Source organism: Natator depressus, chromosome 4 (assembly GCF_965152275.1).
Source record: "Natator depressus isolate rNatDep1 chromosome 4, rNatDep2.hap1, whole genome shotgun sequence".
Lineage (NCBI taxonomy): Eukaryota > Metazoa > Chordata > Testudines > Cheloniidae > Natator > Natator depressus.
Genome location: NC_134237.1, coordinates 141590449 through 141605333, shown reverse-complemented (window position 1 = coordinate 141605333; position 14885 = coordinate 141590449). Strand labels below are relative to the sequence as shown.

The 14885-nt window shown below is 48.1% G+C and overlaps 1 protein-coding gene across 3 annotated transcripts in view; it reads right to left on the bottom strand.

The window, feature by feature from the left end:
* SEMA4F (ssemaphorin 4F) overlaps positions 1-14885 on the bottom strand; it is a 149469-nt gene that overhangs the window by 13775 nt on the left and 120809 nt on the right. For all 3 annotated transcript variants that reach the window (XR_012639407.1, XR_012639408.1, XM_074952051.1), the window contains exons 9-12: positions 13664-13811; positions 10580-10802; positions 9275-9384; positions 5504-5661 (exon numbers count right to left, since the gene is read on the bottom strand). Coding sequence is in view for 1 of the 3 variants with exons in the window: in XM_074952051.1 (XP_074808152.1) it covers positions 5504-5661; positions 9275-9384; positions 10580-10802; positions 13664-13811 (639 nt within the window). In the remaining 2 variants the exon portion in view is untranslated. The remainder of the gene's footprint in view (positions 1-5503; positions 5662-9274; positions 9385-10579; positions 10803-13663; positions 13812-14885) is intronic.

Here is a 14885-nt window from a genome sequence, read left to right as displayed (position 1 = left end):
TAAAAACATCTTCTGTATTTTCCACAGTATGCATCCGATGAAGTGAGCTGTAGCTCACGAAAGCTTATGCTCAAATAAATTGGTTAGTCTCTAAGGTGCCACAAGTACTCCTTTTCTTTTTGCGAATACAGACTAACACGGCTGCTACTCTGAAACTTAATATTTATGTAAACACATTCCAAAAGGCTAGCACAATTACATGCCAACCTACTACAAGATAATATGGTTTGACAGAAGTGATGAATAGGGACGTTTTGTCAAACATCAGAAGCAAGGTACAAGGGGAGGTAACAAACAGATGACAAGAAACATGTAAGGTGGTAATGTAAGTTGTTTACCCCCGTTGTTTGTCTCAGTCTATAAATGTTGGGATATCTCCTCGTACCCTTTGCATGGCTCAGGGGACAGCAGAAACTCCTGCTGCTGACTGAGACCTGGCCCTAGAGAGAGAAGGGCTATGTGGAGGGTTGAAGTGAGCCTCTTAGGCTAACATAAACCGCCTGGAAGCGTGGGACCCACGGGGACAAGGTTGGAGCTCTGCCACAATAGTTAAGACCCAGGCAGACTGCAAAGAGCTACAAAAGGATCTCTCAGAACTGCGTGGCTGGGCAACAAAATGGCAGATGAAATTTAATGTTGATAATGCAAAGTAATGCTCACTGGAAAGCATAATCCCAAACAGACATACAAAATGATGGGGTCTAAATTAGCTGTTACCAGTCAAGATCTTTGAGTCATTATGGATAGTTCTCTGAAAACATCCACTCAATGTGCAGCGGCAGTCAAAAAAGTGAACAGAATGCTGAGAATAATAGCGAAAGGGATAGATAATAGGACAGAAAATATGTTGCCTCTATATAAATCCATGGTACACCCACATCTTGAATACTGTGTGCAGATGTGGTCGCCCCATCTCAAAAAAGATATATTGGAATTGGAAAAGGTTCAGAAAAGGGCAACAAAAATGATTAGGGGTATGGAACAGCTTCTGTATGAGTAGAGATTAATAAGACTGGGACTTTTCAGCTTGGAAAAGAGATGGCTAAGGGGAGATATGATTGAGGTCTATAAAGTCATGACTGGTGTAGTGAAGTAGATAAGGAAGTGTTGTTTACTACTTCTCATAACACAAGAACTAGGGGTCACCAAATTAAATTAATAGGCAGCAGGTTTAAAACAAACAAAAGGACTTATTTCTTCACACAATGCAGTGTCAACCTGTGGAACTCCTTGCCAGAGGACGTTGTGAAGCCAAGATCATAATAGGGTTCAAAAAAGAACCCTAGATAAATTCATGGAGGATAGGTCCATCAATGGCTATTACCCTGTTTGCCAGAAGCTGGGAATGAGCGACAGGATGGATCACTTGATGATTACTTGTTCTGTTCATTCCCTTGTCTGCTACCTGCTGGCTAGATCAGCCTGAAACCAGCCAAATCTAGGAATTATTTTGGGGTAGGTCTCTGGCCTGTGTTATACAGGAAGTCAGACTAGATGATCCCAATGATACCTTCTATGATGGTACATGCCCCATTCCAGTGACAGCAAGCCTAATGAGCGTCACTGCACTTAGGCAAAGCCCATTAGGTGCCCTTGCAGAGCATGCTCTACCTGGAGAAGGTGAAGCTTGCCACAGAGCAGGGGGGAAGTTTGCCTGAGAGTCAAGGCTGCTAGAGGCTTCTAGGGAGCCCAGTAGCCAGGGGAGCCCAGCCTGAGGCAGTGACCAGACTTCCTTTTCCCCCAGTTTAGGGTAGTTAGACACTGCAGCCCTAGGAAGGACTCTGGATGTCTGCTCTCCATCAGTGCCCTGTAGCTGGACCTGTACCAGGGATTGGAGGTAATTATACTCTGAAAGCACCATGGGAATGAGGTCAAGTCCTGCAGGGAACAGTGAGCATGTCCAGGAGCGGGGGTTCTGGGGGGACCCAGGGGCAAGAGGTGATAGCTGAGTCCCGGCTGAGAGCTGGCCAACTAAACCTTCTTGCCATGGAATCTATGAATCAATCATACAGATATGGAAACAGCTGAAGGCTGAGTTGCTGAGGTGAGCTATGACCACTGCCATACATTCTATAAATGTCCCTGGGTCTGATGAAAGGCCAAAATGGAGTTGTGGTCTCCTACTACAAATCTTAAGTATTTCCTGTGGCCCAGGTGAATTGAAACATGGAAATAGGCATCCTGCATGTCAGCTTACCAGTTGTTGAGATCTGGGAATAGGTTAATAGAGAAGGAATATCATACTGAACGTTATCTTTCTGATAAAGGTGTTTAACTTTCTTAAGTCCAGGATAGGCCTCAGTCCCCCTCTTTTTTGGGGTTATGAGGAAATATTGAAAGTAGAATCCCTCCCTTTCTCCTGTGCTGTAAAGGGGCCTCCTCTATAGCTCCAAGAGCTAAAAGAGACTGCACCTCCTGCAGCAGTATGGTCTCATGAGAGGGGTACCTGAACAGGGATGGGGTAGGACAAGGACTGAAACTGGATGCTGCTTCCCCATTCTGAGTGTCTAAAACCCCTTGATCACTAGTTGTGGAATTGCAGACACATAGGAACTGGAGAGGGGGTGCCCAAAGAAAGGGATGGGTTGGGAAGATCCTGGTTGATGGATACTCAGCTCTCAAAGCAGTCAAGTCAGCTGCTTTGAAAGGCCACGAAGACAGATGCTGCAGGGATTCACCTCAGAAACTGGTGATGTTTCTTTGAGGAGTGACAGTTAGTACAGTTGTGCTTAGATAAAAATGCTTAGTCGTTTGCTATTTGCATTTATAGGCTAGTCGCTAAGTACGCCACCCTACCCAACAAGCCTAGTCTTTCTAGCTCCTTATATTTTGGTGTGGCTTTGAACTGCTCCCACCCTGATTTGTCCTTGCCAAGTCAGAACCAGGGAACACAGCACAGGGTGAGCAAAAATTCTGTTGGAATCCCTGTGAGAGCACATGGTGTTTGTGATCCATCCTCTGCAAAGTAGGTGTCAGGGAGGCAGGTGTCTGCCAAAGGAGTTTGGCCAGGTCCTACAATGCCTTGTCTCTAGGCACTGCTACAGCCACCTGCAGGATTTCTAGCAACCTAAGGGGGTTCTGAGGCCGATGGAGACATCCATCTCCTGAGCTGACCTGATGTCCTGGGAGGTGAACAGGCTGCCTTGAGCCTGTTTCTGAGACATCACAGAAAGGCTGCTGAGGCTCATCCATGACTCTGATCACTATCCCGTGCTGCTCATCCCCATGGGAACTGATGCTGCTACCAGGCCTGAACCTGAACAGATCAGTAGTGACTAAAGGGCTCTGGGAGCGAGGCTGAAGAAGTCTGGAGCAGTGGTGGCTCTGACCTAGGGTCTGCTTGGTGTCAACAGGCAGAGGGCACAACGGGGGGCATAGGGATTACAGGGATGGTCTGGTATTTGCAGACTAGTTTGGTCATGTCAGGTCATAGAATATCAGGGTTGGAAGGAACCTCAGGAGGTCATCTAGTCCAAACTCCTGCTCCAGGCAGGACCAATCCCCAACTAAAGCATCCCAGCCAGGACTTTGTCAAACTTGACCTTAAAAACCTCTAAGGAAGGAGATTCCACCACCTCCCCAGGTAACACATTCCAGTGTTTCACCACCCTCCTAGGGAAAAAGTTTTTCTTAATATCCAACCTAACCTCCCCCACTGCAACTTGAGACCATTACTCCTCATTCTGTCATCTGATGCCATTGAGAACAGTCTAGACCCATCCTCCTTGGAACCCCCTTTCAGGTAGTTGAAAGCAGCTATCAAATTCCCCCTCATTCTTCTCTTCTGCAGACTAAACAATCCTAGTTCCTTCAGCCTCTACTCACAAGTAAAGTGCTCCAGCCTCCTAATCATTTTTGTTGTCCTCCGCTGGACTCTTTCCAATTTTTCCACATGCTTCTTGTAGTGTGGGGCCCAAAACTGGACACAGTACTCCAGATGAGGCCTTACCAATGTTGAATAGAGAGGACCGATCACGTCCCTCGATTTGCTAGCAGTGCCCCTACTTATACATCCCAAAATGCCGTTAGCCTTCTTGGCAACAAGGGCACACTGTTGACTCATATCCAGCTTCTCATTCACTGTAACCCCTAGGTCCTTTTCTGCAGAACTGCTGCCCAGCCATTCGGTCCCTAGTCTGAAGCAGTGCATGGGATTCTTCCATCCTAAGTGCAGAACTCTGCACTTGTCCTTGTTGAACCTCATCAGATTTTTTTTGGCCCAATCCTAATTTGTCTAGGGCCCTCTGTATCCTATCCCTACCCTCCAGCATAACTACCACTCCTCCTACTTTAGTGTCATCTGCAAACTTGCTGAGGGTGCAGTCCACGCCATCCTCCAGATCATTAATGAAGATATTGAACAAAACCGGCCCCAGGACCAACCCTTGGGGCACTCCGCTCGATACCGGCTGCCAACTAGACATGGAGCCGTTGATCACTACCTGTTGAGCCCGACGACCTAGCCAGCTTTCTATCCACCTTATAGTCCATTCATCCAGCCCATACCTCTCTAACTTGTTGGCAAGAATACTGTGGGAGACCATATCAAAAGCTTTGCTAAAGTCAAGGAATAACACGTACACTGCTTTTGGAGTACGGTGTCCAGTTTTGGGCCCCACACTACAAGAAGGATGTGGAAAAATTGGAAAACGTCCAGCGGAGGGCAACAAAAATGATTAGGGGACAGGAACACATGACTTATGAGGAGAGGCTGAGGGAACTGGGACTGTTTAGTCTGCGGAAGAGAAGAATGAGGGGGGATTTGATAGCTGCTTTCAACTCCCTGAAAGGGGGTTCCAAAGAGGATGGATCTAGACTGTTCTCAGTGGTAGCTGATGACAGAACAAGGAGTAATGGTCTCAAGTTGCAGTGGGGGAGGTTTAGGTTGGATATTAGGAAAAACTTTTTCACTAGGAGGGTGGTGAAACACTGGAATGCGTTACCTAGGGAGGTGGTGGAATCTCCTTCCTTAGATATTTTTAAGGTCAGGCTTGACAAAGCCTTGGCTAGGATGATTTAGTTGGGGATTGGTCCTGCTTTGAGCAGGGGGTTGGACTAGATGACCTCCTGAGGTCCCTTCCAACCCTGATATTCTATGATTCTATGATTAAAGAATGGAGAGAAGCAGACAAATGGGGTATCTAGGCTGGTATCACTGGCAGAGTGTAGGGGGTGGGTGGGTGGGAAGCAGCATTCTGGACAAGTTGGCATTAGAAGGGCTGGGGCTCAGGGAGGCCAGAGGGCAGGAAGCTGAAATGGCCCTGGCCAGAGGAGATGGGACCCAGGATGGGGATCTTAAGGTCGCAGGTGTTGCAAATGGCAATGTTGCAGAGCTGGTGACAGGCTATTTGAAGATGTCAGATTTCAGGGAAAAGATGTCACCATCCAGGCTATAGGCAACTATAGCGGTGGCAATCCCTCAAGGTCGAGGATGATCTCTTTCACAGGTTTTATTTTTCATGGGTCCTTTGGTGACAATAGGAAATGGAGGCAAGTCACTTACCCGCTTTGTCCCTGGTGGTGTATACAAGCACCCAGCTCTCTGCTCCAGGCACAGGATGGGTCTCTGCCCAGGACACACTCGATGCAGCTCTTGTATCTCTCACAGTCTGTTGTGTTGACCTGAGTCACTTCAGTAGGGGACCCTACATACAACCAGCTCTACAAAGATAGCAAGAGAGAACAGAAGGTGAAAACCAACATTTGCAAAGTTTGGCTATGTACAAAGAGTATCTTGGGCACACTAGATGGGCTCAGGTGGGAGCTGAGCACCCAGGAGATTTTCAAAGCCTGGGTTTGTTTGTGCCCAAGTTGCCCAATGAGCACTCCAAGAGAGGACAACAGGGCAAAGTCTAAGTGATAGGTACCCCTCTACCTCCCATAACAAGGTGCTCACAGAGATGCAGGCTCATCCCTGAAGCCATCCAGCACCTCATGACTTTAAAGGGGAGCAGGAGAGAGGCCAACCCATAGGAACCAGGCTCCTCTACATCCTAGACAGGGTCAGCACAGCACTCTTCTTTGCCTATGTGTCCTCTGAGGGATGTGACCGGCATCAGCAAGTTTGCTGCCTTTCTGCCTAGGGGGCTTTGAAATGATGTGACCTGCAGGGTGTGATGCTCTGTACCTCAGGGGAACACCCTGCACCCCCATGTTCATTCTTAGAATATGATAGTGTGGTATCCAATGCAAAGTTTGTCATGTCAGGTGTCTTTGGAAGGTTCATGATGCACTGAGCATTGTTGTTAGTAATGTTTTAGGTTGTAATTTCATGTATATAGTTATGAGGCAGAAAATGTCCTCATGGCTTAAAACAAGCCCAGGGAAAAACTCTCCAGGAGCAGAACAACATCCCATGGTTAAGGAATCCAAAGCCCTCTCTCCGACACTACCTGCATAACCACGCATTTACCTCCACAATTCGACGGTCCATACCTGGGCCTTTTCCTTCACCAGGGAGGACGGACAAGAACACAACTTGCGCCTCAAACTCCTTTATCCTTCTTCCCAGAACCACATAGTCCGCAGTGACCCGCTCAAGGTCATTCTTGGCAGTATCATTGGTGCCCACATGGAGCATCGTGGTGCCCATGAACTCATACAAGCTTGCAGCATCCAGCGGCCATAACTGGACACTGCAAGATGGAGGTTCCTATGGTTGTGTCTGGGACTGGAGATATTGGCTAGCTGCACAATCCACAATCGGTTGCACAATCCAAGCGGCGGCTGGCTAAAAGCGCTCACTCACGTAGCTGGGAGCAGCTTACATGCTAGAGGCTGTGCGTGAACAGCCCACGAGTGGGGGTTTTCACAGCAGAGCAGGGTAAGGCTGGCTCCCAGAGTTGAGGATTGGAGTGACCTAGCAGATCACCGGTCCAGATAACACCAGGGGAACATCACAGTGGCACAGCAAGCAGGGTGTATGTACAGCTTGTTACATCATACAAGGTACATGAACTTCTAGATCAGGTGGAATTTTCTGTCAGCGGAGGGGGCACTGCGCTGTCCTCCTCAGGGGTCCAAGGACAGAACATAGGACACTTCCCTGCTTCATGAATACGAAGGATGGATGCGACATGCAGAGGTTGATAACTTCTCTAATAACCAAATACCCTTTCTTTGTTACATAGAGCAGCCTGAGTAAGTTTCCTTTGACATGGTCCACGGGCCAGAAGATGAAACTAGATAAACTCAGAGTAGAAATAAGGGGCAAACTTTTTGTTTAACAGTGACGGGAATTAGCCACTGGAACAACTGACCGAGGGATGTGGTGCATTCTCCATCACCTGGAGTCTTTAGATCAAGGCCTGGCTCTCCACAGGATCTGCTCTAGATCAGACAGAAGTTATGGGTTGGATGCAGGAATCACTGGGTGAGGTTTTCTGGCCAGTACTACACAGGAGGTCAGATTACATGAGCAGAGATCCCTTCTGCCCTTGAAATCTGTACATCTGGGAATCACTTACACCCCAGTGACCAGTTCCCTCCCCACCCCATTGCTTTCTGAGGCTTTTCTATCATTTGACGGGCTGGTGCGGTCATTATGCCATCCCCGTCAACACCAGGCACCCCTTGCTGAAGTATCTTGAGCAGCCTTGGTGGCAGAGTGCAATGGGGAAGTAGTGACATTTAGAAACAGGGAGTACAGCATCACAGCACCAAGGTCCCCTAAGGCCGAGGCACCAGGCACTCAGTGCTGATAGTAGATTTTCAAAGACCAAGCGCTGCCCACATTGAGCTTTGAAAAATCTTCACGCAGTCTGAGTGACTAAATCTGGGCCCCTAGAAGGGTCCCTTTGACAATCTGCATTCAGGCTCTATAATCCCATGAGCCTCTGGGTGCCTCTCCTGCAATACAAGTGGAAGATATAGCCAGCCACTTGAATAACATTTTGAGTGGGAGTTGTCTCTCTGGGGATGGGTGAAGGGGGAAGTGAGACTGGTGCGAGAGCTGTGACTCAGCAAACTGCACAATGATCAAGGAAGATGTCCTCAAACAGGAACTCCCAAGGGAGAGAGAGCAGAGCCACCTCAATGCTAGCACCTCCACAAGACTATGACATGCTGCACTGCTGCAGCAAGAAAGGAGCTGGACAGGGTCACAGCCACATCTCTTGAACTAAAGATTTGGATCTCACAAAGGAGCACATGCCCAGCCCAATAGAAACTGCTCTTCTAAGAGCTCCGGTTCAGTGCCAAGCATGGATCCATCCATATGGTAACTCTCAGAAGAGCAATCTATGACCCAGATACGGAGAACTGAACAGTCTCCTCCCTATGAGGTGAAAAGATTAAGGGTGTGATCATTAGGGCAGAGAAGTCTAATGTATTGTGCGGAATGTTCGCTCACAGCCGAACAAAACGCTCCCCTGTGAGTGAATGGAGACTAGAGGAAGAGCCTGTGTACCTGCAAGGACCTGAGAAAGGAACTGCAGACAGGGCTAACGCAGCTGACCTGTCTCCCCACCTCACACTGAGTCTGGGATCAGGAAGGAGGGGGAGGGATAGCTCAGTGGTTTGAGCATTGGCCTGCTAAACCCAGGGTTGTGAGTTCAATCCTTGAGGGGGCCATTTAGGGATCTGGGGCAAAAATTGGGGATTGGTCCTGCTTTGTGCAGGGGGTTGGACTAGATGACCTCCTGAGGTCCCTTCCAACCCTGATATTCTATGATTTCTAGAAGTTGGCCCAAGGTACCTGAGAAACTCTTCCCCTACTCTGGACGACACCATGACACCTATATATGGCTGGAGCCGCCAGCCACAAAGGGAAGGCTCATGAGCATAAGAATAGCACTGTTGTGGCTAGCCGCCCACAGCTGTGGGAGTCACTCCCAGCACAAATCTCAGTGCTGCCAGGACCACATATTAAACTCCCATGACCACCGTTCCTTCAGCAACCAGCCAACAGGGGCAAGAAGAAGAGAAACAAGATTCCATGGAACTTTTACTGTATAACCTGTTAGATGTACAGTTGCCATGGTGCTGAGCACAGTATAATCACTCAGACAGATAACCAGAGGCACCTGGGTAAGGGAAGAATCTATTATCCTTACCAACAGGGAGCAATGGGATCCAGTAAACCTCATTTACCAGTGAATCAGGGATAAGCAAGGCTGGGGCCAGGCAGCCGCTTTCTGGATTTGATCCACCAGACCCATATTTTCCCACCCTGAAGGTGTCAGTTTCCTTTTCAAATGCCCCGTGTCCATCAGTGCTTGGAACATGCCAGCCTAGCCAGTGCTAGCTCCAGGCACCCAGAGGCTTGTTCCCTCACCTGGTGGAGCTGCAGGTTCTGAATTGGCTGGGGCTTTGGGAACAGTGTCAGATCCTCAATGATGACAGCTTTTTGGGCTATCTTCACTGCTTTCTGCAAATGTCCATCCTCTGCAAAGGGAAGGCCAGAGGAGAGGGAGAGATTAGATCAGCACCCCCATCTGGTGCCACAGCAGCAGACAAGCTCCACAACCGTCCCTTCCCAAAAGGGCCTCACAGCTCCCATGCCAGGGGGTGGCCATTCTTGCTCTCACTTCAGACAGCTGCCCCCCAGCCTGCATCTCAAGCTCTCCCTGACACCTCCTCTCCCCATCACTGTGGACAACATCAGCATCTGCCTGTCACTCAGTCCCATAACGCAGAGGTCACCTTCGACTCTGGATGTGACGACCTAGAGAGAGGTCATACCATGTCTATGTCTTGCAGATTCTTTCTACATAATGTCTCTAAGATACGGTCTCTCCTACCACCCACACAGCTAAAATTCTCATCTGGGCTCTGGTTCTTGCACGTCTCCATTACTGAACATCCTTCTCCCTGGCCTCGACAAATGCAGTCTTGCCCAACGCACACCATTCAGAATGCTGCTGCAAAGATTGTTTTCCTAGCCCATTGCTTTGACCATGCCAGCCCCTCCCCACATACCTCCACTGGTTTCCCCTTTTTTGTCACTTCAGACATATGCCCTTGTCTTTGCTTTCAAGACCCTTTGCAACCTATTCCCACTCTACCTATCATCTCTCATTAACTACTGAACTGCTGACTCCTGTCCCGAGTCAGCCCATCATGCCAGCTTCCATTGCTCACTTGTTACATTGTCAAACAAACATTTTGTGCTTTCTCCCCTGCTGCCTCCCACACGTGGGACATGCTCCCAGTAAACAGCTCCCAAACTAACTCATTATCCTCCTTCAAAACCCTCCTTTGCTGTGAAGTCTAGAAAAAAATTGACAATGGTGCTAGTGTGCTAAGCCCACTTCCTACCATGCTGACCAATATTGTCTCTGTTTCTTGGTACTCGCCCCTCAGTCTGTCTGTGTCCATCTCTTGTGTTATTCTTCGACTAAGCTCCTTGGGACAGGGACTTTTGTTTGTTCTGCATTTGTACAGTGCCTAGCACCATGGGGTCCAGGTCCATGACTGGGCTCCTAGGAGCTACAATACAAATAATAAATCATTTCTCCACTCCATGTCGCTGCTCCCAGGTGACTGCACCTGACTTACAGCCATACCCTCCCAACCTGTGCCCATTCTTTCCCTGTGCCTGTCCATTCCTGTCCCCACCCAGTGCTGTCATCTCCCTCACCGGTCCCCAGGTACAGCATATCATATTCCTGCCCAGAGATGCTTCTGACACGATGTACTGCAATTCTGAGGTACTGTGTGTCCAGCTTGACCAACACGGGCCCCATTTCCAGCGGGTGAACAACCTGGTCCATGAGAGGATGATCTCTGACAAATGTCAGAACACGGTCAGGCAGTGCCAGGGAGGAGCCAAAGCCAGCCAGCTTCATATTCTTGGTAATGCACTGTGGGTAAAAAACAGGAAGACATGTTCAAATGACCTGGGCAGCAGAACAGCTGGACTGGATGTTGTTCCTAGTCAGAAACTGTTAATTCCACTCCTTCAGCAGCCTTGGGACCTTCTGAATACAAAGTATGGTGCATACAACCTGCATATGGGGTTTCATACACACACAGTAGCAAATCACCTTGTGTTTCAGCAAATTTGACTGGGGCTAGCCCCACAATGGCCCATTCGGGGTATGTCTTCACTACCCACCAGATCGGCAGGCAGCAATTGATCCAGCGGGGATCGATTTATCGCATCTGGTCTAGACGTGATAAATCGATCCCCGAGCGCTTTCCCATGGACTCCTGTATTCCAGCGCCGCGAGAGGCGCAGGCAGAGTCGACGGGGGAGCGGCAGCAGTCGACTCATCGCTGTGGAGACACCACGGTAAGTCCATCTATGTTATTCACGTAGCTGAAGTTGCGAATCTTAGCTCGATCCCCCCCCACTGTAGACCAGGGCTCAGGCTTTTAAGGCACATCTCAGAGCAATAGAGGGACTACTTAGCTGCCCTTACAAACAGGTCACAAAGGTATTTACAGGCTAATGGCTGACTAGGGAGATGGTTAATTGGTTAACTAAGCACCTGAGAAAGGGAGAAGCATTAGACACCACTGCCATCTCTGCCTACAACAAATCCTCCCCAGATTAAATCTGCCCTCTCACAATCAGTTATCTTTGGCCATTATAATTGCTTATTTTGGGGCTTCAGCATTTTGCCATTTTAGCCTTTGCTGTATTTGTGCATTTTGCCTAGAAAGTTTTACTTGTAATTGTTTTTTATATGTTTTTAAAGTATAGTTTTTTGCCCAGGAATTTTTGAAGTATTGGTGTTTTGCCTTGAGTGCTTTATTAGGCACGTCTGATAAAATCAGTTATTTTTTTAAAGAGGCATTCTGCCATAGTAGCACTTTTTTTTATAATAAATTACAGTAGCAACTTTTGTGCGTCCTGGAATTGCAAGATTGAGCACAGCGCTTGCTGGCCTGCATAAATGTACATGAGATTAACAAACACTAGCGTCCCATCTCTCACTCAATGTTACCCCTTCCGAGCAGTTAGGTTGCGACCCAACACTCCTTGGTTTGACTGATGTTTTGGCTGGATGGCTCCTGTCTCGGCGCGCCAATTTGTTGATAAATTGGGCACAGTTAATTGCTTGACCACTCTTTGGTTTGTTATGAAATATACTTAAGAGACCAAATAACCAACGTTAGTTAGGTTTATTGCTATAAGCCATTATAATGTAGTACAGGAAAAAAGGTTTTATACCAGGGGTGGGCAAACTTTTTGGCCTGAGGGCCACATCGGGGTATGGAAATTGTATGGTGAGCCATGAATGCTCACAAAATTGGGGATAGGGGTGAAAGAGGTGGTGAGGGCTCCAGCTTGGGCCAGAAACGAGGAGTTCAGGGTGCAGGAGGGGGCTCCAGGCCGGAGTGCGGGGCGGGTTACGCTCTGGGTGGGGCTGGGGATGAGGGGTTTGGGGTGCAGGAGGGGGCTCCAGGCTGGGACCGAGGGGTTTGGAGGGCGAGAGGGGGATCGGGGCTGGGGCAGGCTGTTGGGGTACAGGACGGGTGAGGGCTCTGGTTGGGGGTGTGGGCTCTTGGGTACAAGAGGACGCTCTGGGCTGGGATCAAGGACGGGAGGGGGATCCGGGCTGTGGCAGGGGATTGGGGCACGGGGGGGGGCCCCCTCTGGACGGCGCTTACCGGAAGTATGTCCCACTCCAGCTCCGAGGCGTGGCCAGATGGCTCTGCACGCTTCCCCCTCCACAGATGCCACCCATGCAGCTGCCGTTGGCTGGAAACCATGGCCAATGGGAGCTGCGGGGTTGGCGTCTGCAGACGGCGCAGTGTGCAGAGCCACCTGGCCACGTCTCCGCATACTAGGTAGGAGTGGAATGGGGTCATGCCGGCTGCTTCCTATGAGCCACGCGGAGTGGAGCAAGCCCCCGAAACCGCTCCCTGTCTGGAGCGCCGGAGCGGGGCAAACCTCTGACCCCGCTCCCCAGTGGGAGCTGAAGGCTGGATTAAATGGTCTGATGGGCTGGATGTGGCCCGCGGGCCATAGTTTTATACAGCTTCCTGGAGACAGGTATTATCTCATGCAGTGTTGTTACATTTACTTTATGTAGAAGATGGACTCCCCTAAAGCCATTTTTATACAGTACCGTTTACTTGTAAACAGGTAGGGTGTACATCATTTGAAACTAAATTTAACCAATTAAGTTTTTACTTTTTTTTTTTTTTTTTAATGCCATGATGTAACCCTTATCGCTTTATTCTATACACGTGCATTTTAGGTACCGAAGGGTATGATGCCACCTTCTAGTTTTGTACTAGGGTAGAACAATTATTTGTTACGTCCTCTTCCTTTGGGGCATTCCAGTACAGGCCTGTGAGAATAACTTTCTTTTTGCTCCTATGGTAAAGCACTCATCTATATCAATTTTGACAGCTTTTTTATTTGCTTAAGCCAAAACTTATTTTAGTGAATGCAAAGGGTTATGGGACACTTAGCATATGTTATCAGGGTTATATAAAAATTATAGGGCAATTTAGGCTATATAACTGCTATAATATTTGTGCTTACTGCATACTGAGATAGATAGGTAGATATGTGTATGAATGATATGGTACATATTATTAATACGATACGTATATATTCAAGGCAGCATATGTTAGTCAACACCTCCCTCACGTCCCCAACCAGTGTTCTAGGCCAAAGCCTGAAGGTCCACAGCCCTTTTCATGAAAAAGAAAAAAAGAAGAGATCTGTATCTGTCCAGTAGCCAGCATGGTTCTCATCACTTACTGCGCCTGGCCGTGGCTCAGGGACATCCCCACCCATGACACTTGTCCACTTGTCACAGTCATGTTTAAATTCCTTGAAACGGCCGTTCATGGCTTTCTGGATGTCCCGAATGCTGTAGGCACAGACAGCTGAGACCTGCCCGCCATCCCTGAAGGGGAAACAGAAAGGGAGGTTAATTAGCTATAAGAGAAGCTTTGAGCAGATTGTCAGGGGAGAATCCTCAGACTCTGAGTGGCACCATGGAATGACTCATGTGAAGTTAAATAAGGAGCGAGGCACATACAACCTCTCAAGTTTCTATTTATCTTATCAAAAAGAAGATTTAGAGGTGACTTGATTACAGCGTATAAATACTGTCATGGAGGAAAAATGCCAGGTACTAAAGGGCTCTTCAATCTAGCAGAGAAAAGCATTACAAGACTCAATGGCTAGATGCTGGAGGCAGATAATTCAAATTAGAAGTTAGGGATAAATAAAAAAACCAAAGAGAGATTAACAATTGGACCAAAGTATCATGGGAAGTGGTGAATTCTCCAGCTCTTGATGTTTTCAGATCAGTACCGGATGCCTTTCTGGAAGGTGTGCCTTAGTCAAACACAATACAGGGGTAACTGAGTGAATGTAATGGCCTGTGATAAAACAGGAGGTCACACTAGGTGACCTAATGGCCCCTTCTGGCTTAAACTCTATGAATCCAGTTATAAGCATTATCAGTAGAGATATGCACTTTGGGGAAATTCACTCATGAGCAGTAAGAAACCCCTAAAGAGCAGGGAATGAGGAAGATATTTAGATAAGCGACAGAAAAATTGCTCTCCTGAACTAGGCACCAGATCTCAAAGCTAGGGCAAAAGTGATGCTATGAAGGTAAGAATTGAGCTCTGCATATTTCTACACTGAGGACATTACAGAAGGCAAGCCTGATAAGACACCTTTGTTGCAATGGGATGGGATATCTGCTAATCCACAGCATGTTCCTATAGAGGATTTGACCCATTGGGATCTATCTTTCAGGAGGAAATAGCCTGTCCCGTAACTCTACTTGGGGGATTATGAAAATATTTTGTTCCATTAGGTAGCAGTTAGGAGCACTTTTAATATCATGCATGTGTGCGTGTCAGGGTGTACGCTAACCTCCATTGAAGGGGAAAGATTTGGGAAAGACAAGTGAAAATCAGTAACCACATTAGGGAAGAAATTGGGGTGTGGGCCCATTACCCAT